The following is a 27,956-nucleotide window of genomic DNA, read 5'->3' as shown; positions in this document are numbered from 1 at the left end:
GTACGGCTGAAGAGTTGAGTCAGCATGTTGCTACAGACTACAAAGTCCTGTTGAAAAGCAGTACAAAGCCACAACCACACAGGCATACTTTATCAAGAGCAATGCTTTTATTGGTCTAGTTAATCTGGGTTATAGGGACATCCCTTGTAATGCTTTACTTGGCTACCACAGGAAGCAAGAAAACTAAATACAAGGTCACCGGAAATAATGAAACCTATGTTATTATTCCATAGATTTAAAAAAATGGAATTAATTTCTTTAAAAAAAAAAAATGTAAAAAAAAAATTCACCTTGTAATGCAGTGCAGGTTAAAATAGCTTCTAACAACGTCAAGGAGAAAGAGAGGGAGTCAGGTAATATGTCAGAATGGTTTACAGGCACTGGTTAGGAGTACGTAGAAGTTGTCCCTAACAACTGATACAGAATCAGATCTTTTAAAATCCCCTTAATGGTAGGTGAAGGACTAGCGACTGATCCAAGATCTGTTAGGAGCAACTTCTCTTGAACAGTTAAAGACCAATCAAAGAAGAGATGAATGGCGGTAAGACAAGTCATCTTTAGACACAGGCATTAGATGGACAGACAGCTCCCCTACCTGGAGAAACAGGGTACTATCTTACCCTTCAATTACTACTACATACAGAGAGAAGGGAAAGGATTCCCCACACTGATAAATGCAGTATGAATTACAGCTCCTGAGGGTAGCCTGTAGTGAACTGTCTAGTGGAAAAATGGGTATTACTATTAAAGTCACTTGTCTTGAAGTCAGAGGTGGATAACTGCTAAGACCGAAGCATACAGGAGGGCAGGCAATAGGCATAGGAGAGATCTATAGTATTCAAGAAGGAATACAGATCAGGTTAGAGAGGGTAATGTGTCAGACAGAGGAGATAATAAAGTATTGGCGACTGCCTGACGGTAGGTTGCCTGTCATAGCCCAGTCCACATGTGCAAGTTTGATCCAGGAGTGGCACATTGGTTTCCCCCTGTGAAACAGCATATTCTCCAGGTTGGGATGAAGTAACCCCCTAAAGACTGATCTAAGGTCAGTTTTGCATTTCTCCTCCTAATGGTTAAGATGGGGATAAGGGGATTGATAAACTGATCCTACATCTCTGGTTAGGGGTAACTCCCACCCAGATCAGTACAGTACAGTCCCTCACAGGTCCTGGGGGTTGACGATGGTGAAGTCATAGTCTTTGCTGTGAGTGCTGCCCTCGTCTGGGCTGGAGGAGCCAGACGCTGCGCCCATCAGGGGGTCCTGGAACACCCCCACGCCCTCCGGCTCCACCCTGAGTGAGCCACGGAGCAGTCTGATTGGAGGGGTCCTCTCGGCCCCTCCCTCGGTGGGCTGCTGCTCTCCGTCCTGCGAGACCAGGATGTAGTCGTCCCAATTCTTCCCCTCCGAACCCACAGACAGAGAGGACTCTGGGGGAGATGCCTGCATAGGGAGACAAGGGGCTTGTTCAACACTGCTGCTGACAGGCTGATCTACAAATCACCTTGTATCATAAATAAAGTCACCATTTACCCACAACGCATCAAAATAATTTGATGCATAGGGGATGTATACGAAGTGGTGGGATATCGGAACGAGTGTGAATGGTCTCTATTTGCAAGTACCAAAGTATGCAAGGTTACACTGCAAAGAGTGTACGTATGAATACAACCATGTGTGTTCACCTGTTGCTCTGACTCTGTGTGCTCATGCTCTTCCTCCTCTCGGTCCTTCTGTTCTCCATCACCGTCGCCACGCTGCGGTGTGGCCTGGAAGGGGTGTTTGTCATGGTGACGGTTGGCGAGCTGTTCTACGATGGCTGCAGCGGCATGGTCATAGTGGTCGTCAGCGATGGTGATCTCCTCGTTCTCCTCAGCCTCCAGCAGGCTCTGGTTGAAACGCAGCGCTCCCTTCAGGATGTCCTTGATCTGACGGATTCATTCACAAATACAGACGTTACACACAGAGCAAGTCATGATGAACACACACACAGTACAAAGAACACATGGTTAAATGCCAATATATAATAGCGCCGGAGGAAATGGCTGCCGTTTTACAGTCTCCGTAACCAATAACCAATTGTGCTATTGTGGCTTTTTTTGCAACTTATTTTGTACATAATGTTTCTGCCACCGTCTCTTATGACGGTGGCAGGACAGCGATTACTCACCTCGTTCTGGAAGAAGCAGACCACTGTAGTCCCTGTGCCCAAGAACACCAAGGTAACCTGCCTAAATGATTACCGACCCGTAGCACTCATGTCTGTAGCCATGAAGTACTTTGAAAGGCTGGTCATGGCTCACAACACCATTATCCCAGAAACCCTAGACCCACTCCAATTTGCATTCCGCCCCAACAGATAATGCACGCTCTACTGCACTCCACACTGCCCTGGACAAAAGGAACACCTATGTGAGAATGCTATTCACTGACTACAGCTCAGCGTTCAACACCATAGTGCTCATTATTAAGCTAAGGACGCTGGGACTAAACACCTCCCTCTGCAACTGGATCCTGGACTTCGACAGGCCGCCCCCAGGTGGCAAGGGTAGGTTACAACACATCTGCCACGCTGATCCTCAACACGGGGGCTCCTCGGGTGCGTGCTCAGTCCCCTACTGTACTCCCTGTTCCCTCATGACTGCATGGTCAGGCACAACTCCAACACCATCATTAAGTTTGCCAACGGCACAACAGGGGTAGACCTGATAACCAACAACGAGACAGCCTATAGGGAGGTCAGAAACCTGGCCGTGTGGTGCCAGGACAACAACCTCTCCCTCAACGTGATCAAGACAAAGGAGATGATTGTGGACCACAGGAAAAGGAGAACCGAGCACACCCCCATTCTCATCGACAGGGCTGCAGTAGAGCAGGTGGAGAGCTTCAAGTTCCTTGGTGTCCACATCACCAACAAACTAACATGGTCCAAGCACACCAAGACAGTCGTGAAGAGGGCACGACTAAACCTATTCCTCCTCAGGAGACTGAAAAGATTTGGCATGGGTCCTCAGATCTTCAAAAGGTTCTACAGCTGCACCATCGAGAGCATCCTGACTGGTTGCATCACTGCCTGGTATGGCAACTGCTCAGTCTCCGACCACACAGCACTAAAGAGGGTAGTGCGAACGGCCCAGTACATCACGGAGGCCAAGCTTCCTGCCATCCAGGACCTCTATACCAGGCGGTGTCAGAAGAAGGCCCTAAAAATGTTTTTGTTCCCCCCCCCCCCCTTTGATGCTGCTGCTACTCCCTGTGTATTATCTACGCAGTCACTAACGCTACCTACATATTACCTGGACTAACTTGTGCCTCTCCTCTAACTTGTGCCTCTCCTCTAACTCTGTACCGGTACTCCCTGTATATAGCCCCGCTACTGTTATTTTACTGCTGCTCTTTAATTGTTTATTTGTATTTTTTACTTAACTCTTTTTTTTAAGGCCTTGTAAGTAAGCATTTCACTGTAAGGTCTACTACACCTGTTGTATTCGGCACGTGACAAATAAAATGTGATTTGTTATGCACAAATGCATACACACACCTGTTTGAGTCCAGCCAGTGACACCAACACCTCGTCTTCTTTCTCCAGGTGCTCCTGTAGGATCACCTCCTGGATCTTACCTGAGACAGACAGACATCAGATCACAGTCACAGATATAGCAGTAACGCACAGCCAACCAAATAAAGCCTGTTTTAACCACACAACTGAGTACACGTGTAAACTGACTTAAAATCACTAGATTGCTCAAAACATCACTGTGTTATAGCTTAACTCAGCGGTTCTCAACTGGTGAGTCATGACTCAGTCTGAGTAAAAACAATGTTTTTCTGAGAAAAATATATATACTCCAGTCTTAACATAAATCGACTAAAACTATGTAGATATGGAATGCCGTTTGGGTCTTTAAGTGTCAAAAAATGTGAAATAAGCTTTTAATTTGACACGTCAAATAACAACTATATTATAGAATGTTGTGTGCTCTGAATTTGCATGTGCAAGCCAAGCGTCACCACTACGATCAGTAACACTGTTAAAGCAGAAAAAAATGAAGACATCTGCAAACAAGCACACACCGGCCACAATGCGTTTTCAATCCCACTTTGGTAATAAGACATTTATTTGTTTGACTGAATGGGAAAACTTCTGTAAACATTTGAAATAAGATGCAGGATCAACAAGCAGGTAAAAAAAAAAATTGTAAGCAAGGTAGTCCAACATTCTCCCAGACTTGCAACAATCCCAGAGGCTGGGGAGAACGGATGGGGATCCTGCTGCGTCGAGTCCCTAATGCTTCTGCCTGCCAGCCAGCCACATCCCAAGCAATTGCACCTGATTCAACCTAGCCAAAATTAAATACAGAATAATAATGAAGCATTTTGTCAACGTTGATAACAGTTTGGAAATTGGAGCCAGGCTGTCACCCTACTATGTTGACTTTGGTTTGCAGTATGATGAAGTCACTCATAAATATCTTTGATACAGATTTTATTAGCAACTTCTGGGATTGCTGGGTAGCTTTAGGTTGGTATCTCGCTAGCACAAATGCAACCACCCTGAAAATATTGACCAGAAACTGCAACCATTTTCAATATTCTTAGCAATGATTTAGGAATCCATGTGACTAAGTATTACCCAGGCAGCCACTTGTTTTCCTATTCTAAATCGAACCTCTATTTACTTATCTAGCTAGTATTTTAATGAACAAACAAGCTAGCCTGCTACCTAGCCGTGTTACCCCCAAACTAATGTAATAAGACTGGACCCGACACTTATGTGAAGCTAGCCACAATAAGGATTAGTCAAGTGGAATTTGGAATTCGCTTTCTAAATAAAAGGTCCCTCTTTGAAAGTAATGCAAATGGATAGAAATAGTGGATTTACGCAATATTTGGACTAGATAACACTGAACAAGGTTGAAATGTTATGTAAATGCAACAAAAGACCATTAGTTAATTTGACAAAACAAATCTGTTGAAATCACACTGATGTATTAGACATCAGTATGCATTGGGGCATACTTGTATTTCACTGTAAAGCCTTACCTATGGATTGTGGATCAATGAAATTGGGTTTCAGTCTACTCAGTGACACCCACAGAACACAACTGTGAAGAGTCCACATTTTTGCAGCGTAGCTCTGGCGGGACTGACTATGGGAAAATCACCTCCCCAGTCTGCCTATTGTGGGTATTGACATTTCTATTGCACTGTACAGCCTTACCTAAGAATACAGTATGCCCCCAATGCAATTCTAAAGTCTAATATATCCACAGAGTGATTTGTCAAATGAACTAATTGTCTTTTGTTGCATTTATATAACATTCCAACCTTGTTTAGCACCAACTATGGCATGATTCTCTATTTGCATCACTTTCAATGAGGGACTTTTATTTTGAAGGCAAACCGCAAGCTTCACATAGGTGGGTCCGACCATCGTTTTAGTATTTGGTTGATGGTCTTGTAATTTGTGTACAAGTAAATAAAAGGATATTACCCCCTTCTCCCCAATTTTGTGATATCCAATTGCAATCTTGTCTCATCGCTGCAACTCCCCAACGGGCTCGGGAGAGGCAAAGGTTGAGTCACGTGTCCTCCGAAACATGACCCGCCAAACCACTCTTCTAAACACCCGCCCACTTAATCCGGAAGCCAGCCACACCAATGTCAGCCTGCAGGCACCCGGCCCGCCACAAGGAGTCGCTAGAGCGTGATGAGACAAGTAAAGCCAACCCGGCCAAACCCTCCCCTAACCCAGACGACGCTGGGCCAATTGTGCACCGCCCTATGGGACTCCCGGTCACGGCTGGTTGTGACACAGCCTGGGATCGAACCCGGGTCTGTAGTGACGCCTCAAGCACTGCTGCACCACTCAGGAGGCCAAATTATGGGTATTTAAAATTATGAAACCTAGGTAGATGGCTAACTATAGCTACTGAAACAGATTGTCGTTTTGCTATGTTTTTTGGGGAGAACATTGTTTGCATCCATCAGCAAGCTCTTTGTTTCTGACCAGCACTGTCCCAGAGCTTGGGGAAGTGTGTGTCTGCCTCATGCGGCAGCGTCAGGTATGCGACACCAAACTTGACCAGCATCATAGCATAAGTATCAGTGAATGGCTATAAAATACGAGTGAGTGTAATCAATGTTTAATAACTACGTAAAAAAATGTATGAACGTGTTAAATTATTATGTGACGTGCAGTCATTCAGGTCCTGATTGGTCAACAATCTTATTTGTCAGGCCAAGTGTTGAGGTGTATGTGTGTAGAAATGATAATGGACCTATATTTTTAAACAACTTAACCTCTGAACTATTTCTCTTCACAGTATTTACAATAGTTATTAGAAGCACTATTTACCAGATTTGGTTGATTGTGTGCAAAGCTGTCAAGGCAAAGGGTGGCTACTTTGAAGAATTTCAAATAACCCTCTGAATCAGAGGCGTGGGTAGATGCCTTAAATCACCGTCCATGTCATCGGCGCCCGGGGAGCAGTTGCTGTTATTTTTATTTAACCTTTATTATTTGACTTGGCAAGCCGGTGGGTTAACTGCCTTGTTCAGGGGCAGAACGACAGAGTTTTACCTTGTTAGCTCTGGGATTTGATCCAGCAACCTTTCGGTTACTGGCCCAACGGTCTAACCACTAGTCTACCTGCCGCCCCTGTTTGTTGGGGGTTAACTGCTCAAGGGCAGAACAGCAGATATTTCTACTATTGTATTGGTAGTACTGTATTGGTAGTAGGTAGACTTACCAATATGTGTGTTCATCATCTTGGCACAGTACTTGCTCATGGCCTCCAGGTCGTTGATCTGACCCTGCAGGAAGGACACCTGGGCCTCCAACTCTTCCTCCTGACAACACAGAGGGGACAGAGTTAGAGGGAGAGTGAAAGAGAGAGGGTGGATCGTTAGAGGGAGAGCGAGGAGAGAAATGAGATGGCGCAATTAAGATAGGGAGAGAAATAGGAGATAGGTGAGAGACTTGCAGAGACAGAGACAGAGCTAGTGAACTCACAGCCTCTTTCTTGCCCATCATGGTCTTGCTGTGGGAGCGGGAGCGAGTGATGTTGAAGAAAGAATCCTTCTTGGTGGCCGAGAGGGGCGGAGACGAGGTGCTGGTGTCACTTTCCCTGGTGACAGGAAGGGGCGGGGATGCAGTGGTGTGACCCCGCCCTCCAGAGAGGCTCTCTATGCTGGGGGAGGAGCTAGCTGTGCTGGAGATTTGGCCTGAAAGAGAGAAACAGACACATGGGCTGTGAGTAGCAGAGAGAGGAGAAGAACAGATGGACCAGTTCAGTTGTCGACAACCTTGGTCCTGGAGAGCTGCATTTGATTATTCAAATACCTGTACCAGGGAGAACTTCCAGGTAGATACAACATGCTGGAACACCAGAGACATCGAAATTAGATACAAATGTCCCAGCCGTTTAAACGTCTTGCTTAAATTCAACAACATGAGCCAACCATAACTCCTGTACAGAAAATACAAATATTACACAAAGCAAGGGACCTCACAGAAAGCAGGACAAGAACACACCTCCAACACTTAAAGAGTTGCAGTTAGTTTCAGAGTGGGTGGCAAGGAATAATTTAGTCCTAAATATTTATATATTTCAAAAACTAAAAACCTTGTGTGTGGGACAAATCATTCACTAAATCCTAAACCTCAACTAAATCATGTGGAAATTGACCATGTTGAGGTGACTAAACTGCTTGGAGTAACCCTGGATTGTAAACGGTCATGGTCAAAACATGTTGATAAAACAGTAGCTAAGATGGGTAGAAGTCTGTCCATAATAAAGCACTGCTCTGCCTTCTTAACACTATCAACAAGGTTTGTCACACCTGGAAAACTGTTCAGTCGTGTGCCACAAAAAGGGACTTTTTGCAATTGGTTCAGAACAGGGCAGCACGGCTGGCCGTTGGATGTACACAGAGAGCTAATAAGAATAATAATAATATGCATGTCAATCTCTCCTGGCTCAAAGTGGAGGAGAGATTGACTTCATCACTACTGGTATTTATGAGAGGTATTGACATGTTGAAAGCACTGAGCTGTCTGTCTAAACTACTGGCACACAGCTCAGACACCCATGCATACCACACAAGACATGCCACCAGAGGTCTCTTCACAATCCCCAAGTCCAGAACAGACTATGGGAGGTACACAGTACTACATAGAGCCAGTACATGGAACTCATCAAGTAACTGACGCAAGCAGTAAAATTAGATAGGAAAAAAAGATCAAAATACACCTTATGGAACAGCGAGGACTCTGAAGCAACAAACACACATACGATAACATATGCACTATACACACAGATTTAGTACTGTAGATGTGTGGTAGTGGTGGAGTAGGGGCCTAGGAGCACAGTATGCTGTGAAATATGAATGATTGTAATGTTTTTAAAATTGTATAAATTTCCTTAATTTTGCTGGACCCCAGGAAGAGTAGCTGCTGCCTTGGCAGGATCCATAAATACAAAACTCTGGACTGCCACAGTACTGCTGGCTTGTAGCGTTCAGTGATTGATTAAGACAAGGGTGAATGGGTATTTGAACAATACAGCTGATCAATAATGCCATTTATTGGTTGATTAAGTAACCAGGAGGAAAAAAGTACAGAAAGCCAGCAGTACTGTGACAGTCAGAGATCCAGCACATCACACATACACCACACATACACAAGCAAGCAGGTGCTGTGGTAGCAGTTACCTTTTGTGTCAGAGAAAATGTGGGCGGGGACAGAAACCTGAGAGACTCCACCTGAAACTACATTGAACAGACAGGAGAGTAAGGCTATCGTGTCACTCGTGGACACACACACAGTCCATAGTTGAGTATTGGCTATCATGTGCTTATTGAGTCAACCTTCTCGTGACGCAACTAAGCACCTGTATGTATGGACATGTGAGCTTCAGTGTACCTGTTCAGCGTAAAAGTGTGTGTGTGCGAACGTGCGTGTGTTTCCAACCCTCACCTTTGCTCAGGTGGACAGGCATACTCTCAGACTTGAGTAGGCGGTGGTGCTGGGAATGGGGGGGTGTCTGCGTCTGCAGGGGTGCATGGCCTGACAAGGGCTCGGCCTGGGGGTGAGGACCCGCAGTTACGGGGGAGGGGACAGACAGGACCTCGCTATTAATTGGAGATATGCCGCTGGAGCCACCCCCTGACAGAGCAGGGGCGATGAGCTTCCTACCGAAGCTGAGCAGACTGCTGGAGACCTTGTTGATGTTGAGAGGAGCCATCTTGCCACTGGCACTGAGAGAGGAGAAAGGAGAGAAAGGGTTAGTTTAGCAGAATATTGTGAAACAACAGTGTGTGTGTGTTGTTTGTTACCATGACTGTTCCTCATGCTGTACTGTGTGTGTGTCTGCTTACCGGGTGTTGTTGACCAGGTCCGCTCCTCTGGTCTTGTAATAGTCCAGATTCTGTTGAAACTGGTAGTTGGCTGGCCGAGGATTATTCTAAAGGAAAAGGCATCAGTGAATACAGCTCATTAAATAGTGATCAAATCAATACAAACAGTGATAAAATAGAGACTGTGTGAAAAATACTGTTGGGTGGGGGATCCCTCACATCGCCTAGTCCCAGATCTGTACTTTAGCCAACTACTCTGACTACCATGGTCATGACCCAACCGCCTTAAATTGATAAATATCATAAAAACACGTGATTCAGCCACTTTTGTCTTTCCCTTCTCGCTCTCCCCCCTCTTTTCCCTAACCCTCATTCCACCCTCATCTCTTCCGCCTTGAATGTCACCCATCTGCATCAATCCATCCCATCTCCCCCTGTACCACCCCAGGGGGAGATGGGGACGTGTCTGGACAATGCAGTCCAACCCGGGGTGGTTGTGTCACAACGGATCAGACCTCCACGTCTGTCAGGAACACCACACCATGATGGGACCAAGTAGTCACAGTTTACACGGGTCAGTGGTCAAATGGAGGAGACTGGACAGGACAGAATGTGTCCCGGAGCCAGGACAGCTTGTGTGTGTTCTTACCTTGGGATCTCTGAGGAAGAGAGCCTTGTGTAGTAGGGTGTGGATGTCTCCTATAGGTGGGTAGTGCATTAGAAGACCAAGACAGGTCTGGAAGTTACTCGCTATCACTGAGACACAGGAAAAAACAAAGAGTTAGCAAGGCTCTGTGACAGACACACTAGCTAGCAGACAGACAGCCTACCTGTCTGTCTGCTAGCGTATCAGGCAGGCTGGCTGAATAGCTGGTTGACTATGGCTGACTGTCTGAATGGCTGGCTGAACGACGACGTCCGACAGACAATGGCTGGCTGGCTGAATGACGACTACGGCCGGCCGAATGGCAAACCAACCATCTATGTGACTGACATGTATTGATGGGCAGTGAGGCAGGTCCTTACAGGCATCTCTGATGTAGAGCAGCATGGCTACGAAGACATAGTCCACCAGGTCTAGAGTGATGCTGTCAGCAAACAGGGCATCCCACACCACCAACAGGTCCTGCAGGGGGAACTCACGGCCAAACAGCAGACGCACCCAGCGACTAGGGACGCAAACACACACACATATTTAAACAGACGCAGGTAGACACCCACATTTAAACAGATGCAGGCAGACAATACACAGACAGGTGGCAGTACTCACATGCCGTATATCTGCGGGGCGATCTCCAGGCGGTTGACGTGCATGTGCAGCTCCACGTCGTGCTTCTTCACCAGCTGGTCCTGGATGCGGTTCACTTTGGTCACTATGGCAACGGACGGCCCCGAGTCCTGCGGACGGGCGAACGGCATGCTGGTCATCATCTCGTCCTTCCCCTGAGGAGAACGTTCACACAACATCAACATTGTTCAGATGATGTCAACAGTGGAATAACATGAACATAAAATACAACGCTGATATACATTAGAATAGCAGAAGCTACAATGGAGCTTCAGTAGCCGGTGAGTGTTACAACTTTTCACTTAAAGAGAATATTAACAAGAGCACTGACCCGTCTGACTTCTCTCTCGAAGCTGGAGAACCAGGGTTCTGCTGTCTCCATCAGCTGGGAGAACATGGCACTGCAGAACACCGACACACAGAGGAGAACGGAGTCATATGGACTGGGTCTCAACAAGAACATGTTAGACGTCTCTGACCTGTCCATATGATTTCCACATTTAGAATGTAGAAGAATGTCAAATTAATATTTCACTCACTAGGCGTCATGTTCATGGAACATAGGATTCAGTAGAGACAGCATCTCCTCACTGTGGACCAAAGACAAACGCATTAGATCAACACACAAACCAATTTGGAGGAATGGACAGCATAGGGTGTAACTGAAGGGTAGGAGATAGATGTGAAGTAGGGGTGCCGGTGTGACTGACCTGGGGTAGGCGGTCTCGCTGGCGTGCTGAAAGGCCTGATGGTCACAGTGCAAGACAAACACGATAGGAGCCAACAACTCATGCATTCCCTGCAGACAGAGACAGCGAGGTCAGCGAGTTCACAGATACAGAGAGACAGAAAGAGAACATGATTCAGCATGGCCTGTGTTTCTCTCAGCGTGATGCACGAGTTGTGTTATCAGTATTGACAGAGCATCATTAAACTTAATTAACCAGTGGCCAGCTGTATGTCACTTCCTGTTAGAACATTGACTGGGCATCCATGCTCTCCCTGTGTAGCACAATGTGGACAGTACACGGTCTAGTCTAGGAGTTGCAACAGCATGCCTGGTGGCCCTGTCATGGTGTGGAAATCTAACATTGTGTTCCTGTTAAACTTGTAACTAATGGTGTAGTGGTACCTGTTTGTACAGTAGCAGTTCGTTCTCTCGGGCGTAACAGAACAAGATGTCTGTTAGCTTGGTCCTGACAGCCTCGTCTTGGAAGTAACGCATCTCAGGAAAGCTACAGACAGAAAAGAGGAACAAGAGGATAGCGGGAGAGAAGAGAAAAAATTAAATAAAATAAAAAAAGAGAGAGAAGTGAAGGGAAAGAAAAGGTAAGATGGTGTTTATATGAGAGGCATACAGTAGACAGAAGGACTTTAGTGACATTATTTGATAACCAGAACTGTATTTAAAGGTAGCAGACTCACGTTCTCATCACGTCCTGTTTGATCATCCCTCTCAGCTCTTTGTCCTGGAAGAACTTGTTCCACAGGCTCTGGACAAGAGGGAGAGGAGAGCAGAGGGACATATGAACCAGGAAATACACCATAAACCCATTCACCATACTTATATGTTACAATACATTATAACACAATATAGGGACATACAGGTAACTGCCAAAATAATGGAAACACTTGAGTACATTTGAGGGAAACAAAGTATATTGAAAGCAGGTGCTTCCACACAGGTTGGGTTCCAGAGTTAATTAAGCAATTAACATCTCATCATGATTAGGATCATGTATAAAAATGCTGGGCAGGTCACTATTTTGGCTACCATGGCTATGCCCTCATAGGATGACAATGCCCCATCCACAGGGCAAGACTGTTTACTGAATGGTTTGATGAGCATGAAAATGTAAACCACATGCTATGGCCCGCTCATTCACCAGATCTCACCCCAATTAAACACCTATGGGAGATTCTGGAGACAGTGCCTAAGACAGCGTTTTCAACCACCAACAAAACACTAAATTATGGGAAATCTTGTGGCAGAAGGTATTGAATCTATGCCAAGGTGCATCGAAGCTGTTCTGGCTCGTGGTGGCCCAACACCCTATTACGACACTAGGTTGGTGTTTCCTTTATTTTGGCAGTTACCTGTACATCATAATAAAGGTTTGATATACATTTACAACAGGGATACCCCCTTAGTCCTGTGATAGAGGGATATTTAGACGTCCATATACCCCATTATGGATAAGGAGGTGTATTCAGAGACACTCAGGCTACACTACACTTACCCCCTCGTCCTGTGAGAGTGGATTGTTGACCACCAGGTCCTGCTGGCCTGCAGCTTTACGGGGGTTGGTGATGTGCTGAGACAAGAGGGGAGAGAGTCAGTGACTGGCATACACACACACACACACACACACACAGACACACAATAACTCACAGTCTCTTTGATCTTCTCATACTGGGCTCGCAGCTCCTTGGTCTTGTTAAGCCATTGGCTCTTATCCTCAGGAAGGACCTCCAGGTACAACTAGAGGACAACAGACATGCTAGAACTTCCTTCAGATACCATCGACCGCACAGAAGCAAAAAACAGATAAAGATATAGATAAAACACCTTTCACACAACAGAGTCATATCAGTGTTAACTTAAAATCCATTGGTCCTCCCGAGTGGCGCAGCGCATTACTACAGATCCTGGTTCGATACCGGGCTGTGTCGCAGCCGGCCGTGACCGGGAGACCCATGAGGCGACGCACAATTGGCCTAGCGTCGTCCGGGTTAGGGGAGGTTTTGGCCGGCCAGGATGTCCTTGTCCCGTCGCACTCTAGTGACTCCTGTGGCGGGCCCGGTGCATTCATGCTGACACGGTCGCCAGCTGTACAGTGTTTTCTCCCACACATTGGTGCGGCTGGCTTCCGGGTTAAGTGGGCATTGTGTCAAGAAGCAATGTGGCTTGGCAGGGTTTTGTTTCGGAGGACGCACGGCTCTCGATGTTCGTCTCTCCTGAGTCCGTACGGGAGTTGCAGCGATGAAACAAGACTAACTACCAATTGGATATGACAAAAATCAGGGAGAAAAAGTTGTTCAGGGAGATCAGGGAGAAAACCTTTCAATCCATTACCTAGGTCTAGATAATCAGATAAGACACAGCCATACAGAGTATTCTGAAGAGAAAGAAACCTGAGAGCCATCTTTGTGAGTGGTTTACCTTCCAGCACACACTGCGGAATCGGCTGCTCCGCAATCGGCCGCTGATGCCTGCCTGCCGAATCCTGGCCAGATAATTACTGTTCAGGAACAAGTCATCCCATTCTTTCCTTCGGAGGGAGGGCGGGAGGGAGGTAGGTAACGGGAGAGATGAGAAGAGGTTTTAGTGAGTTTGTGCAATTTTATTTAATCTAATGTGCAATACGCAGAGAATTAGATCTGCATGTGACATGGACCAAAATATAAATCACACACACACATTAAGCATGAACACACACAGCAACATGAGTTCTTACCTGTAGGAAAGGAAGGTGGACTCAGACTCTGAGTAAGACAACCTGCTACTATCCAGAGATCCTCCTGTAAAACAAACAAAGCAGTTGACACACGCAGCCACTAGAAGGCGGCATAGACACCAATTATATGGATCAGTGAGGCTCATCTTCAACGTAATGGATGTTTGAACACATCCCTTTCTCTGACAGATTTCAATAGGCATGTTCAATAGCATGGTTTCTACCACATTACATTTACCAATGAAATCATGTCATGGGGAAAAGGACAGAGGTATGTCTCAGAGTATTTCTCAAGCGTGAGGAAGTCACAAACCTAAATCATCATCATAAATAATAACTCATTTGCCCTGCAGGTTAACACACACACACACTACTGGGAGCTGTCAATCAACATTAGTTACAAAAGTGTATCATGTGACGTTGCTCTGGGGACACTCACTATGAAAATTCATTAGCTAAACACGCTAACCCTTCTTTCGTCCGCAGGCGTCATCAGCTGTGTTCATTACTCACCGTTATACAATCCACTACACACTCCTTACCTTTCTCCATCAATATTTCCTTTGTCAGTCTTTCATTATCCCCACATTCAACTACCTCGCCCCCCCGACTCTCCTTCACTCGTCATTAAATGGTGTTTGGTTATGAAGATGAAGTGTTAATAACTGCTTAATTAAGCCTCAAATAGTTGCTATAAAGGGTTAACATGTAAATATAGCTTTAATGAACATGTATTTGGGTTGACTCACCACGGCTGCGGTTCTTGTTAAAGTTGTGGAGAGGGTCGAAGCCAGTCTCCTGCTCTCCCTCAGGCTGGAGAGGGTGGTGGGTCTCAAAGTTAGGGTGCTGCATGACCACCACACAACCGAACCTGGGATGAGAACAACAGGAGGGGTTAAAACTACTTGTGTACCACCACAGAACAAGAATTAACACAACACCACAGAACAAGAGTAGGATGACTGCAGCAGTAAACACCATAGAGTAAGAACAAAACTGAACACCACAGAGCAAGAGGACTCATCTGATAAAAGATCCCTTAATAGAAAATGACTCAAGTAAAAGTCACCCAGTAAAATTCTACTTGAGTAAAAGTATTTGGTTTAAAATATACTTAAGTATCAAATGTAACTACTAAAATATACTTAAGTATCAAAAGAAAGTATAAATAATTTCAAATGAATTATATTAAGCAAACCAGACGGCAAAATTATTGTTTTTAAAATGTACAGATAGCCAGAGGCACACTCATTTACAAACGAAGCATGTATGTTTAGTGAGTCCGCCAGATCAGAGGCAGTAGAGATGACCAGGAATGTTCTGTGGATGTGTGAAGTGGACCATTTTCTTGTCCTGCTAAACATTCAAAATGTAACGAGTACTTTTGGGTGTCAAGGAAAATGTTTGGAGTAAAAAGTTCATATACTTTTTTCTTAAGGAATGTAGTGAAGTAAAAGTTATCAAATATTAGAGTATAGATACCCTCAAAAAACTACTTAAGCAGTATTTTAAAGTACTTTAAGTATTTTACACCACTGGGACTAAGTTTAGTAGAGCAATCAAAAACAGAACACATATACATGTTCTGTACCCAGTAGGTTACTCAGGTCCTCTGGCACTGGCCTTTTAACTATCCCAAAGCCTAGGACCAGGAGGCATGAGGCAGCCATCGTTACTACGCCCCCAGCCTCAGGAATAGCCTGCCAGAGAACCTGAGGGTGGCCGAAACTGTGGACATTTTTTAGCTTTGCTTCTCCTTAGTGTGCTTTTTAGTCAGTAGTTTTTATTGTTATTGTTTTGTTTCTTATCCTCTTAAGCGTATTGTGCAGTAAATATTTCAGTTTTTATTTTCATTAGTTTTTTTCCCTGTGAGGCACATTAGGTTACATTCCATGTCTGAAATGTGCTGTATAAATAAAGTTAGATTTACTAATAATATTATCCAGTTCAGCTCCAGGCCTATGCTTTTTGTCTTTGTTCCATGTCAGTACTTACAGTCACAACGTTGTTTCTCCTCAGCCGAGACTCAGGAAAGATGAGGGTTTAGGCTATCTGAGAGAAACACAAAGAGACATTCAGGACAATGTCCCTGGGTATAAATAGGATCACTTGGGGGAATTCAACACAAGACAAGGCAACATAAGGCTACGCAGTATAGGCGAGGCTTGTGCGGTATACCGTACACAACTACTTATACAAGTTAACTATCAAAGATATGCCAAATAAACTACTCCATCTCAGGTCTCCAACTATCCACATGGTTTGCTAACCAAATGGCTAGCTTCCAAGATAAAGCTTCTTGGTTACGACAGATACAATCAATTCCCTCCTGGATCAAGATCCCTGCTGCCTAAATGGGTTTTGTGCGTCAAATGCATGTTTGGAAAGTAATAGTGCCCCTTGTGTGCATTGCCAGTAATACCGAATACCTCATTATGGTACAGGAACAGTATGAAAGAGTGGGTACTGGCCAACCCTAGTGTAGGCTACTCAAATGTCTGTTGAGTGGCTTTGGAAGATCACTGACATAGGATACACTGATTTAATAAGACAGAATGGACTAGATTTGAAAAATAACACGTCTCAATTTACAAAGGAAAACATTCTAATCACATACAGAGACAGTCAAGTGGCTTGTGCATAAAAACATCCACTTCCATGGAGGAAGAGCACCGAGCAGGGATAGCCCAGGGAACTCACCCCATATTCACTATGGCATTTCAGACTGACAGCTCTGTGGGAGATCTGTGACAAATGAAAGACAAACATTGACACTACATGCTCCTACCAAAAGAAAAGAAATGACCAATCAAGACGTTTCACATAACAGTACAATGACACGGACATTGAGCAGGACTCTTACAGAACTAGTCGATGACATGCCGTTCATCAAAAGACGCCAATGTTTTAAAATGTTCCTCAAACCATGTTGATTTAATTAAGGTTAAACCCGTGGGCCACCCGAGGGACATAGCGGTCTAAACAACTGCATCGCAGTGCTAGAGGCGTCACTACAGACCCGGGTTCGACCCCAGGCTGTGTCGCAGCCAGCCGCGACCAGGAGAGGCATGAGGCGGCGCACAATTGGCCCAGCATCGCCGGGTTAGCGGAGGGCTTGGCCGGCCAGGATGTCCTTGTCCCGTCGCACTCTAGCGACTTCGGTAGCCAGCTGTACAGGGTTTCCTCCGACACATTGGTACGGCTGTCTTCCGGGTTAAGCGAGGTGTGTGTCATGAAACAGTGCGGCTGGGCGGGGGGACACATGGCTCCCGACCTTTGCCTCTCCAGAGTCCGTACGGGAGTTGCAGGGATGGGACAAGACTGTAAATACCAAATTGGGTATGACAAAATTGGGGAGGGAAAAAAAGAGGGGTAAAAAGTACCTCCCAAAATAAAAATAACAACAAAAAAAAGATTTGTTAAACCCCGCCACCTTTCCATTATTTATCCTGGATGGGCGTCTGCCATGGTTATGTGTGTGTGTGTGTGTGTGTGTGTGTACGTACTTGGGTTATCACAATACCTGATTTTCCATGGCAAAAAAGAAAGCAAAGACATTTCCTTGCGATGATACCTCGGAGTATTGCGATGCCGGTAACGTGACAACCCTAGCGCGTACACATAGGCTTAGCCTACATAACACACAATTCCTTCCACTGCAGCAGCGAGAGCATTATGCATTTTCCTTTATTAATTATGGAAATCACCCAACAAAGGCATCTCCTTAAACCCATTAACGAGGCGCATGGAACCCGGCTTTGATAAATCAACCGCGCACACTATCAAAATAGAAATAATTTTATATGCGTACTCTATGCTCCTGTATGGCTCTGCAACATCTGTTCCTCACAAAGACTAATGCCTTCAAGTCATCTGAGTTTTTTCCCCCTTTTAAAAAGACAATATCCCATTAAATCATTTAAACTAATCTCCAACAATAGCTAGAGACATGCAGTGAATAGGTCAATAATAATGCACTGCATTTCATCATGTTGAAGTAGAACAGATTCTGTTCAGAGTTAGGCATGTTTCAGAAGTGTCTGAAGGGCTCGAAACTCACAACTATAGGTGAGGATCCTTATAGAGGAGTTCTTTACCATAGTTGAATAGTTTCATTCATTATGCCTCTACTCCCAGAATCCAGAGGCTATTACAACATTCTGAATTCCAGGAAGAGGAAACCTAAGGAATAACTGATTAATGACCGAATCTTGTAATTCTGAACAGGATGTTGAAATCCTCATGTAAATCACTCACTACTCAGGCTAAGGAAATGTAACAGAGTGGCTGTACAACTGAGCAGTGCTGTGTGTTGCATGTTGTCAGGTGGAAGGTTTCACTTCCATTCTAAAAGTTATCCTCCAGAGACTAATGTTCTGCTCTGCAACAACGGCAAACTTCTCTGTGCAATAAACACATTAAGTACTGCATAATGTACTACATATCACCGGGAGATACGTCAATAATTCACTGAATTAATTTTTTATGATGTAATCAAATAAATACATAATGGAAGGCATTAATAAACCACTGGGTAAATTGCTTGCACTGCTATCTACAAACTTACATTGGGATGAGAAGATACTTTGTGTATATATATATATATATATATATACACACACAAAGTATCTTCTCATCCCAATGTAAGTTTGTAGATATATATATATATATACACAAAGTATCTTCTCATCCCAATGTAAGTTTGTAGATATATATATATATACACAAAGTATCTTCTCATCCCAATGTAAGTTTGTAGATATATATATATATATATATAGTATGTGGACATCGCTTCAAATAAGTGGATTTGGCCATTTCAGCCACACCCGTTGCTGACAGGTGTATAAAAATCGAGCACACAGCCATGCAATCTCCATAGACAAAGAGTGGCACTAGAATGGCCTTACGAAAGAGCTCAGTGACTTTTAAAGTGGCACTGTCACAGATTGCCCCCTTTCCAACAATTCCATTTTTCTAGGAGCAACAAAGGCTCAGCCACGAAGTGGTATGCCACACAAGCTCACAGAACTGGACCGCAGAGTGCTGAAGCGGGAGTGGGTAAAAATCGTCTTTCCTTGGTTGCAACACTCACTACCGAGTTCCAAACTGCCTCTGGAAGCAAAGTCAGCACAATGTTTGTCCCGGGGACGAGCAGCCGCACACAAGCCTAAGATCCCCATGTCCAATACCAAGCGCCGGCTGGAGTGGTGTAAAGCTCGCTGCCATTTGACTCTGGAGCAGCGGAAAAGCGTTCTATGGCGTGATGCTTCACCATCTGGCAGTCCAACAAACTAATCTCCACATACTTTCGGTCATGTAGTGTACTTGCCTGTGATTTAGCCTACTGTAACAAGGTCCACTGAATCCCACCTCTGTGTGGAAAAAAAGGGTCCACTGGGAACCAAACAGAACAAAACAGGGAGGGACCTACCTTAACTTGTCCAATAAGAAAAGCTTGTTTTCATATTAATTTGACAAAACATTTTGCTACGTGTGCAGTAATGAATACAACCCAGGCATTTGAAGAATGAAGATAGTCTGTAAGCCATTAACAGAAATCATCATGACACATTTGAGTCCTCCTGCCCTGACCTGTACATGACCTCAGCCAGTAGCCTAGAAACATTATCCTAGTTGATTGAAGGTACGATGAGAACACATTAAAGAAACAGAAGGCTAAATTAGACAAACACCATACAAAATAAAATGAGAAATGCAAGTGAAATACATATAGCTACACCTTCATACCATCAGGGATATTAAGAGCACCATTATGATTCACTTCCTCTTTACTATAAACAGATGGAGAACATCCCTTGCTGTGAAGAGGTGAAGTTAGTGTGTGTGTGAGAGAGCGAGACGTAGGACTCGGAAGGCCCAAAACGGTTGAAAACCAATCGGGTATGAACTGAGCTAGACAGAGAGGCTGCGTAGCTTCTGCCCAGAGCCACAAAGCTCTTCTGCTTTCTGTGAGGCTTTGATTATGGTGTTTTAGAACAGCAGATCAGCTGAGAGGCCCTGGGCATTCTGAGTTCTGACAACACTGGAGACAACAGCAGTACAGCAGAATATACTGAGGAATAACAGAAACAGAGAAGGGTACTTCAGTGCCAGTAGAGGACTAGCCTGACGGCTTTCATGTGACTGAGGGGCAATTTTAGTGGATGTAGTACACTATACAGATTGCTATCAAGAGGACTCCGAAACAATGAAATGGAACTTTCATGTGCATTAATAACAAACTTGTATTCCATACGTAAATAAGAATAAAATTGTCAAATAACTAGCCTAGTTGGTTTAGCAAGGGAAAAAGACAGGAACATCCCAGCTAGCCATGATTGGCTGAGATTATGGATGGGCTGGACATGCTGGGAGATGAGTTTGGATTGTCTGCCATGCATCTGTCTATAACATGAGCTGTATTTTTCAGATATTACACGTTTCGAATGTGGACAGAAAGTAGTTTCATTTCAAGTTAAAGTGTACTGTTAGCTAGCTAACGTTAGCTGGCTGGCTAACGTTACATGTATGATCTTATTATTCGAATCTCAGAGCCATTTGCTTGGCTAGTTAAAGCCTAATGTTAGCTAGCTAACATTTAACCTGGTTGGTTAGCTACCTGCAGATTCATGCAGGGTAGTAAAGTCATGAGTTGGGATTATGGCTCATTGTTTAGCTAGCTAGCTAAATGTCTTAACTTTTTAGGGATAGCATTTTCACTTTGGATGAATAGCGTGCCCAGAGTGAAGTGCCTCCTACTCTGTCCCAGATGCTAATATATGCATATTATTATTACTATTACAGCGAGATAAGTTCTCACTTCCTACGGCTTCCACTAGATGTCAACAGTCTGTAGAACTTTGTCTGATGCCTCTACTGTGAGGGGGGCCGAATGAGAGAGGAATTAGTCAAGTCTGCCATGACCTGACCATGCTTTCACCATGCGCGTTCACATAAGAGGGAGCTATGTTCCATCGCTCATCTGAAGTCAATGTAATTCTCCGGTTGGAACGTTATTCAAGATTTATGTTAACAACATTCTAAAGATTGATTCAATACATCGTTTGACATGTTTCTACTGACTGTTACTGAACTTTTGGACATTTCGTCAGCTTTTAGGGAACGCGCTTCGTGACTTAGGAATTGTTTACCAAACGCGCTAACAAAAGTAGCTAATTGGACATAAATAACGGACATTATCGAACAAAGCAAGCATTTATTGTGGACCTGGGATTCCTGGGAGTGCATTCTGATGAAGATCATCAAAGGTAAGGAAACATTTATCATGTAATTTCTGGTTTCTGTTGACTCCAACATGGCGACTAATTTGACTATTGTTCTGAGCGCCGTCTCAGATTATTGCATGGTTTGCTTTTTCCGCAAAGTTTTTTTGAAATCTGACACCTCTCCTTAATGCAACCGCTGTATATCTATAGTTCCATGTGTATAACTTGTATTATCATCTACATTTATGATGAGTATTTCTGTTGAAACGATGTGGCTATGCAAAATCACTGGATGTTTTTGGAACTAGTGAATGTAACGCGCCAATGTAAACTCAGATTTTTTGATATAAATATCAACTTTATCAAACAAAACATACATGTATTGTGTAACATGAAGTCCTATGAGTGTCATCTGATGAAGATCATCAAAGGTTAGTGATTAATTTGATCTCTATTTGTGCTTTTTGTGACTCCTATCTTTGGCTGGAAAAATGGCTGTGCTTATTGTGGTTTGGTGTGACCTAACATAATCGTTTGTGGTGCTTTCGCTGAAAAGCATATTTGAAAATCGGACACTTTGGTGGGATTAACAACAAGATTACCTTTAAAAATGGTATAAGACACATGTATGTCTGAGGAATTTTAATTATGAGATTTCTGTTGTTTGAATTTGGCGCCCTGCACTTTCACTGGCTGTTGTCATATCGATCCCGTTACCGAGATTGCAACCCTAAGAAGTTAAGAACAAGTGTATCTTTAATTCTATGTAAAACATGTATCTTTCATCAAAGATTATGATGAGTATTTCTGTTATTTGATGTGGCTCTCTGCAATTTCTCCGGATATTTTTGAGGCATTTCTAAACATGGTGCCAATGTAAACAGATTTTTTTATATAAATATGCACATTATCGAACAAAACATACATGTATTGTGTAACATGATGTCCTATGAGTGTCATCTGATGAAGATCATCAAAGGTTAGTGATTAATTTTATCTCTATTTCTGCTTTTTGTGACTCCTATCTTTGGCTGGGAAAATGGCTGTGTGTTTTTTGGACTTGGCGGTGAAAACTTGTGTTTTCTATCCAATAGTAATAATAATATGCATATATTAGCATCTGGGACAGAGTAGGAGGCAGTTCACTATGGGCACCAATTAATCCAAAAGTGAAAATGCTGCCCCTTATCCCTAAAAAGTTAAAAGAAGACTCCACTATTCAAATAACCATTTCTGGTTTGTTCGTAAATTCAGTCTGACCATCTACTCCGATTTCAGAGCACTCTCGTCTGAGTGTGCCAGAGCGCAGAATAACTAATGAATTTACGCACACTCAACACCCGTTGAATATGACCACTGTCAGTAAACATCAGCAAAAACGCATAACTAAATTGTTGCCAGCAGCATACTTAGTCACTAACGCTCTGGATAACTTGAAAACAGCCTAACCACCTCTGCTAGGGCGAGTAAAATGGTCAGAGTTTGGGTGGGGGCTAAAGCTTAACTTCTCTAGGCTAGCTGGGACGTTAGCGTCCCATCTGGCTAACATCCGGTGAAATAGCATAGCGCAAAGATTCTAAATACACCATTCGTAGTATTAAACGTTCTTGTAAATACATGTATCTAACATCATTTAAAAGCTTATCTACTTCTTAATCCAACAGTGGTGTCAGATTTCAATAATGCTTTTCGGCGAAAGCATACCTTACGATAATCTGACGACAGCGCGCCAGACACACAAGTATAACTAGCATTTTCCAACCAAACAGTAGCGTCACAAAAGTCAGAAATAGCAATAAAATTATCAATTACCTGTAAAAATCTTCTTCTTTTGGCAATACAAAAGGTCTAATCTTCACAATGAATGGTCATTTTGTTCGATATTTCTTTTTTTTATAGCATAACACGACACATTTTGTAAACGGCTTGTGTCATGAGTTTCGACTCCTTCAACTTTCGACGAAACAGTTGATGTAATTACTCACACTAGATGTACCTGTATCTAGTCAAGGTGGGTTTCATTGTAATCCTCTGTTTGTTAGTAACACAACCATACATGATGGTTATTTCTACGGGACATATTGACCGAAATGAACTGATTTGAACACACCAAACAATGACCTCATTGAGCGCCTATGACATGACCAGTGCTTCTTTGATTGACTGTATTTTGGCCCAATGACCACTGATCGTCTTGAAATCTAGTTTGGTAGAGAGCCAATGAGCCGAGGTAAACAACAATATCTAATGGTTATATCTGGGAAGACCCGGTCTTGAACCTAAGTCACGCGTTACGCAGACATTCGCCATTGAAATTTCTACCCGAAGGAGCCACGTTGTTTGCGCTAACATTCGCCATTGAAATTTCTACCCGAAGGAGCCACGTTGTTTGCGCGTTAGCAGTATTGAGTCAAGATCATTTTCCTCTATATTATTGAAATAATTATGGCGAGTAAATCTGGAAAATCAAAGGCAAAGTCCAGCTATACAGATCTACATGCAATTATTGATGAGATTGCTAGAGAAAGTGACACAGATTTACAAGAAGATGTATCAGATTGTGTGTCAAGTTTGGACTCCCAATTTGAGGACATGTTTTTGTATGGAGAAGACGCAATTCTCGATTGGTAAGTAACTCTCATGCTGTTGTTTGAAAATAATACCAAAATGATTTTGTTTCACTACTCAATATATAATCTGTGTGTCTGTATATATGAGATATTTTACATTTATTTGATCTAAACATGGAATAGAACCACAGATCCCCAAAATGATTTTGTTTCACTACTCAATATATAATCTGTGTGTCTGTATATATGAGATATTTTACATTTATTTGATCTAAACATGGAATAGAACCACAGATCCCCAAAATGATTTTGTTTCACTACTCAATATATAATCTGTGTGTCTGTGTCTTTATTTCACAGTCCCTCCGATTCTGATTGGGAGCCCCCACTGCCAAGTTGCCCATCCCCCAGGGGAGCTTGTTCATTTAGCCGGACCCCTGCTGTCTCCGGCTCCACATCTACCCCCGCCCTGCCAGGTGTGACAAAGAAGCGGCGATGGGGAAGAGATACACCTGCAATCAGAGAGGAGGAGGGTCGTTGGCACTCTGTGCTGGAGGAGGATGTGGCGCCTCCACCTCCATTATTCAGACCAAAGAGGCCATTAGGCCCAAAGCTGGATATGACATCTAAGTATAGCCCCATGCAGCTTTCCCAGCTGTTTTTCACCTCATCTGTTGTTGATTCCCTGGTGTTGAACACTAACAAGTATGGTGCTAAGAAGCAGGCAGGCAAGAAAGAGGGATGGAAGCCCATTTCCATGTCAGATCTTTTTTGTTTCCTGTCAATGGTCATTTACATGGGTATTGTGAAGTTGAAAACCCTGAAAGACTACTGGAAAACTGCTCCCCTCTATCAACTGCCTTTACAAGACATTTTTCTATCACTTCATTGACATTGCTGTGGTGAATTCCTTCATCCTCCAGAAGGAAATGGCTAAGAGCCGTGGACAGCCCCACATCTCACAGCTAGCCTTCCGAGAGCTGCTCATCCAGGAGCTTGCTTGCTACAGCAAGTCTACTGCAGCACCTTCTGGCCCCTCTACCTCTGCTGTTCACCTGCCCAGATTCATCTCTGCAGGCATGAATGTGCCTCAGGGCAAAAAGGGCACAGTGGGGAGACGTTGTTGTGCCCTTTGTCACAGGAAATGCCCTATCACCTGCACCACCTGTTCAGTAACCCTCTGCTTTACAGCAGAAAGAGACTGCTATTGGGCATGGCATCAGCAGAACAATATTATGTAGAGGACTGAGGGTCTTCACAATATTGTATATTATACTTTGAATGTGTGTAAATAGTTACCCTTGTTATTTAATTTTTTTTCAAATTTTCAAATTTCTATATTATTATTATTATTTTTTGTTGGGGTGTGTGTTAGAATAGCATTTTAGTATTTTGTATATAGTCATTTAGTTCAAAATGTATCACTGTACCAATTTGGCCATTTGGGTACATTTGGGCAACTTGTGTGGGACACCTGGGTGACTACATGCTCAATGTCATGTAGCTCACTCGTTCCTGAAGATATCGTTTTGAAACTTTTTTCTAATACTGTTGCCATCTTATGTTCTGCATCAGAATTATCCCCAGCATCATATCTGAATGTTTGCCTGTTCTTGTTCAGTTGAAAGATGATGCAACAACAATAAAAACAAAAAACGTATGTTTATTTCCTTGTATTTTCTTCTACCAGATCTATTGTGTTATATTCTCCTACATTCAATTCACATTTCCACAAATTTCAGAGTGTTTCCTTTCAAATGATACCAAGAATATGCCTATCCTTGCCTCTGGGGCTGAGCTACAGACAGTTAGATTTGGGTATGTCTTCAGGCGGAAATTGAGAGAAGGGGGGGGTATCCCAAAGAAGTTAAGCGGGTGTGAATGATGCTGAATGGATGTAGACAAAGAACTCTCCAGTAGGTACCAAAACATTCCAAGGCCATTTTCTCAAAAGTGATGTTATAAGTTTATCAACTTTCAAAGCAGAATTACTTTTTTGTTCCTCAAATGCAGTGTATGATATACCATTTTATAGCTCTGCGACTCTGCTTTTATCCAATGTAAAACAAACTATTTCAAATGTTGCTACATAAGACCGAATCAAGGCGGTCATATTATTCATATACATATTATTGCAGTTTCTCATAAGTGGTTTGCCTCACAATACACAGATCGTTTCGTTTGAGTAGGCTATGTGCTGGCTGGCTGCTCATTTCAGTCCCTGCAGTCAGTGCACCTCGCTCAGAGATCAAAGGTTCGATACTGACAGAACGCTTCTCTCATGGTACAGACCTCTCCTGTCTGGACGGCCTCTGGCCAAAACAACTCTTATACAACCTATCTTTGGTACTGTCATTGCACTATGCTGGGTCACGATAGTGTTGTTGGCACCTGTAACTTGGACATAATAAGAACAGGTAGACATAGGCTAGCTAGTGCTTGCCATTGTTTAAAATAAGAAGAAACATAGCTAGCAAACAGCTTTGGGACAACATCGGGAGTCTATTGTTTGGACTCCCTGATTTGTGAATCGTTCTGGTGGTTGGAGAAGGAAAATATCCCCAACCATAAAATAGCCGGCTACACACACAAAAAAAACTATCGTCAACAAAAGGCATATTTATAATCTCTAGGAACTCTACTTACCAGGCGTATGGTGAAATATGATCCTCGCTATCAAATAAACGCCTGAATCAAACTGCACCGTAAAATACAGTTTTCTTTATAGAAAAGGTGATCAGACCAATTTCCACCGCAATGACTGTCGATGTGCAATATATTGGCATGATATAGCTAGCAACTAGCTCTACTAGTTAGATGTCCAGCATGGTGGTAGAAAAACAAACATGTCTTTAACTAGGTAGCAACACCATGCATATTTACAATCGCTAGAAAACACTTACATTGCTGACGTCTAGCTAGCTATATAATCTAGTCGTCAAACTGTTTTGCAAGCTTTTTTCAGGTTAGCGTTCAGGCTAGCTGCACGAGTTTGCACACAGGCCTAGCGCTACACTTCCGACATACAGCTCGGTGGCTAAAGACAAATCAATATTGCAAATTCATACAAACGCACGGGTTATTTCCAGTTATTAAAAATGCCATTGCATATACTGTCGTTAAATGTGGGTGTGCATTTTACCTGTTCTGCTCATGCGGGGCTCCCCATTCTGTGCTGTCTTCTGATTGTAAACAGTCGCGAGTCAAGTGGATGTGTGTTGAGGCACAGCTGATAGAACATGTGACTAGGGAGATTAAGTGATTTCAGCGCGTGCGCGAGATGCATAATAATCCCCGAAATAATAAATCGCAAAATAGTAGCCTTGTGATATGTTTCATTTATATAGTCTAACATATCCTACATCAAAACATAGCATGCATGAAATGTGCTTCACTGTATTTCCTCTGTCATGTAATGAATCGGCCAATGATGATGAAGATGATGATGAGTGTGTGGTGGTGAACTAATGAATGAATCAATCCAATGTATTTATAAAGCCCTTTTTACATCAGCAGATGTCACAAAGTGCTATACAGAAAGCCAGCCTAAAACCCCAAACAGCAAGCAATGCAGACTAGATGTCACGATCGTCGTTACGTGAAAGAGAGGAGGACCAAGGCGCAGCGTGAAATGAACATATATTTAATAACTGAAGACGAAGAACACTTACAAACTAAACAAAACAACAAACGTGAAGCTATAGAATGACAAGTGCAGACACAGGCAACTTACACATAGACATAGACAATCACCCACAAACTACCTAATGACTATGGCTGACTAAATATGGCTCCCAATCAGAGACAACGATAGACAGCTGTCTCTAATTGAGAACCAATCTAGGCAACCATAGACATACATACACCTAGACTAGACACTGCCCCATAAACATACAAAGCCCCTAGACAATACAAAACACATACATCCCCCATGTCACACCCTGACCTAACTAAAATGATAAAGAAAACAAAGATAACTAAGGCCAGGGCGTGACACTAGAAGCACGGTGGCTAGGAAAAACTCCTTAGAAAGGCAGGAACATAGGAGAAACC

At 43.4% G+C, this 27,956-nt stretch overlaps 1 protein-coding gene across 2 annotated transcripts; it reads right to left on the bottom strand.

The window, feature by feature from the left end:
- Positions 1-85: 85 nt before the first annotated feature.
- LOC120022228 (TBC1 domain family member 5-like) lies at positions 86-27,133 on the bottom strand. 2 transcript variants are annotated; one of them, XM_038966109.1, is made up of 23 exons: positions 27,046-27,133; positions 16,100-16,156; positions 14,854-14,975; positions 14,105-14,168; positions 13,810-13,918; positions 13,039-13,128; positions 12,887-12,961; positions 12,072-12,139; positions 11,779-11,881; positions 11,357-11,445; positions 11,186-11,236; positions 10,978-11,047; positions 10,629-10,801; positions 10,385-10,527; positions 10,008-10,114; positions 9,380-9,465; positions 8,979-9,259; positions 8,714-8,770; positions 7,014-7,225; positions 6,751-6,850; positions 3,540-3,619; positions 1,684-1,926; positions 86-1,441 (listed from the first exon to the last, which is right to left on the bottom strand). In XM_038966109.1, exons 3-23 carry the CDS (start codon positions 14,954-14,956, stop codon positions 1,160-1,162), a joined length of 2,586 nt encoding a protein of 861 aa, XP_038822037.1. In that variant the 5' UTR covers positions 14,957-14,975; positions 16,100-16,156; positions 27,046-27,133; the 3' UTR covers positions 86-1,159. The 2 variants fall into 2 exon arrangements, with proteins under 2 accessions (XP_038822037.1, XP_038822038.1); XM_038966110.1 differs by lacking the exon at positions 8,714-8,770.
- Between the last annotated feature and the right edge of the window lie 823 nt (positions 27,134-27,956).

The sequence above is a fragment of the Salvelinus namaycush genome, chromosome 27, assembly GCF_016432855.1.
Source record: "Salvelinus namaycush isolate Seneca chromosome 27, SaNama_1.0, whole genome shotgun sequence".
Lineage (NCBI taxonomy): Eukaryota > Metazoa > Chordata > Actinopteri > Salmoniformes > Salmonidae > Salvelinus > Salvelinus namaycush.
Note: the sequence above shows the minus strand (reverse complement) of the source record. Positions and strands in the feature narration are given on the sequence as shown.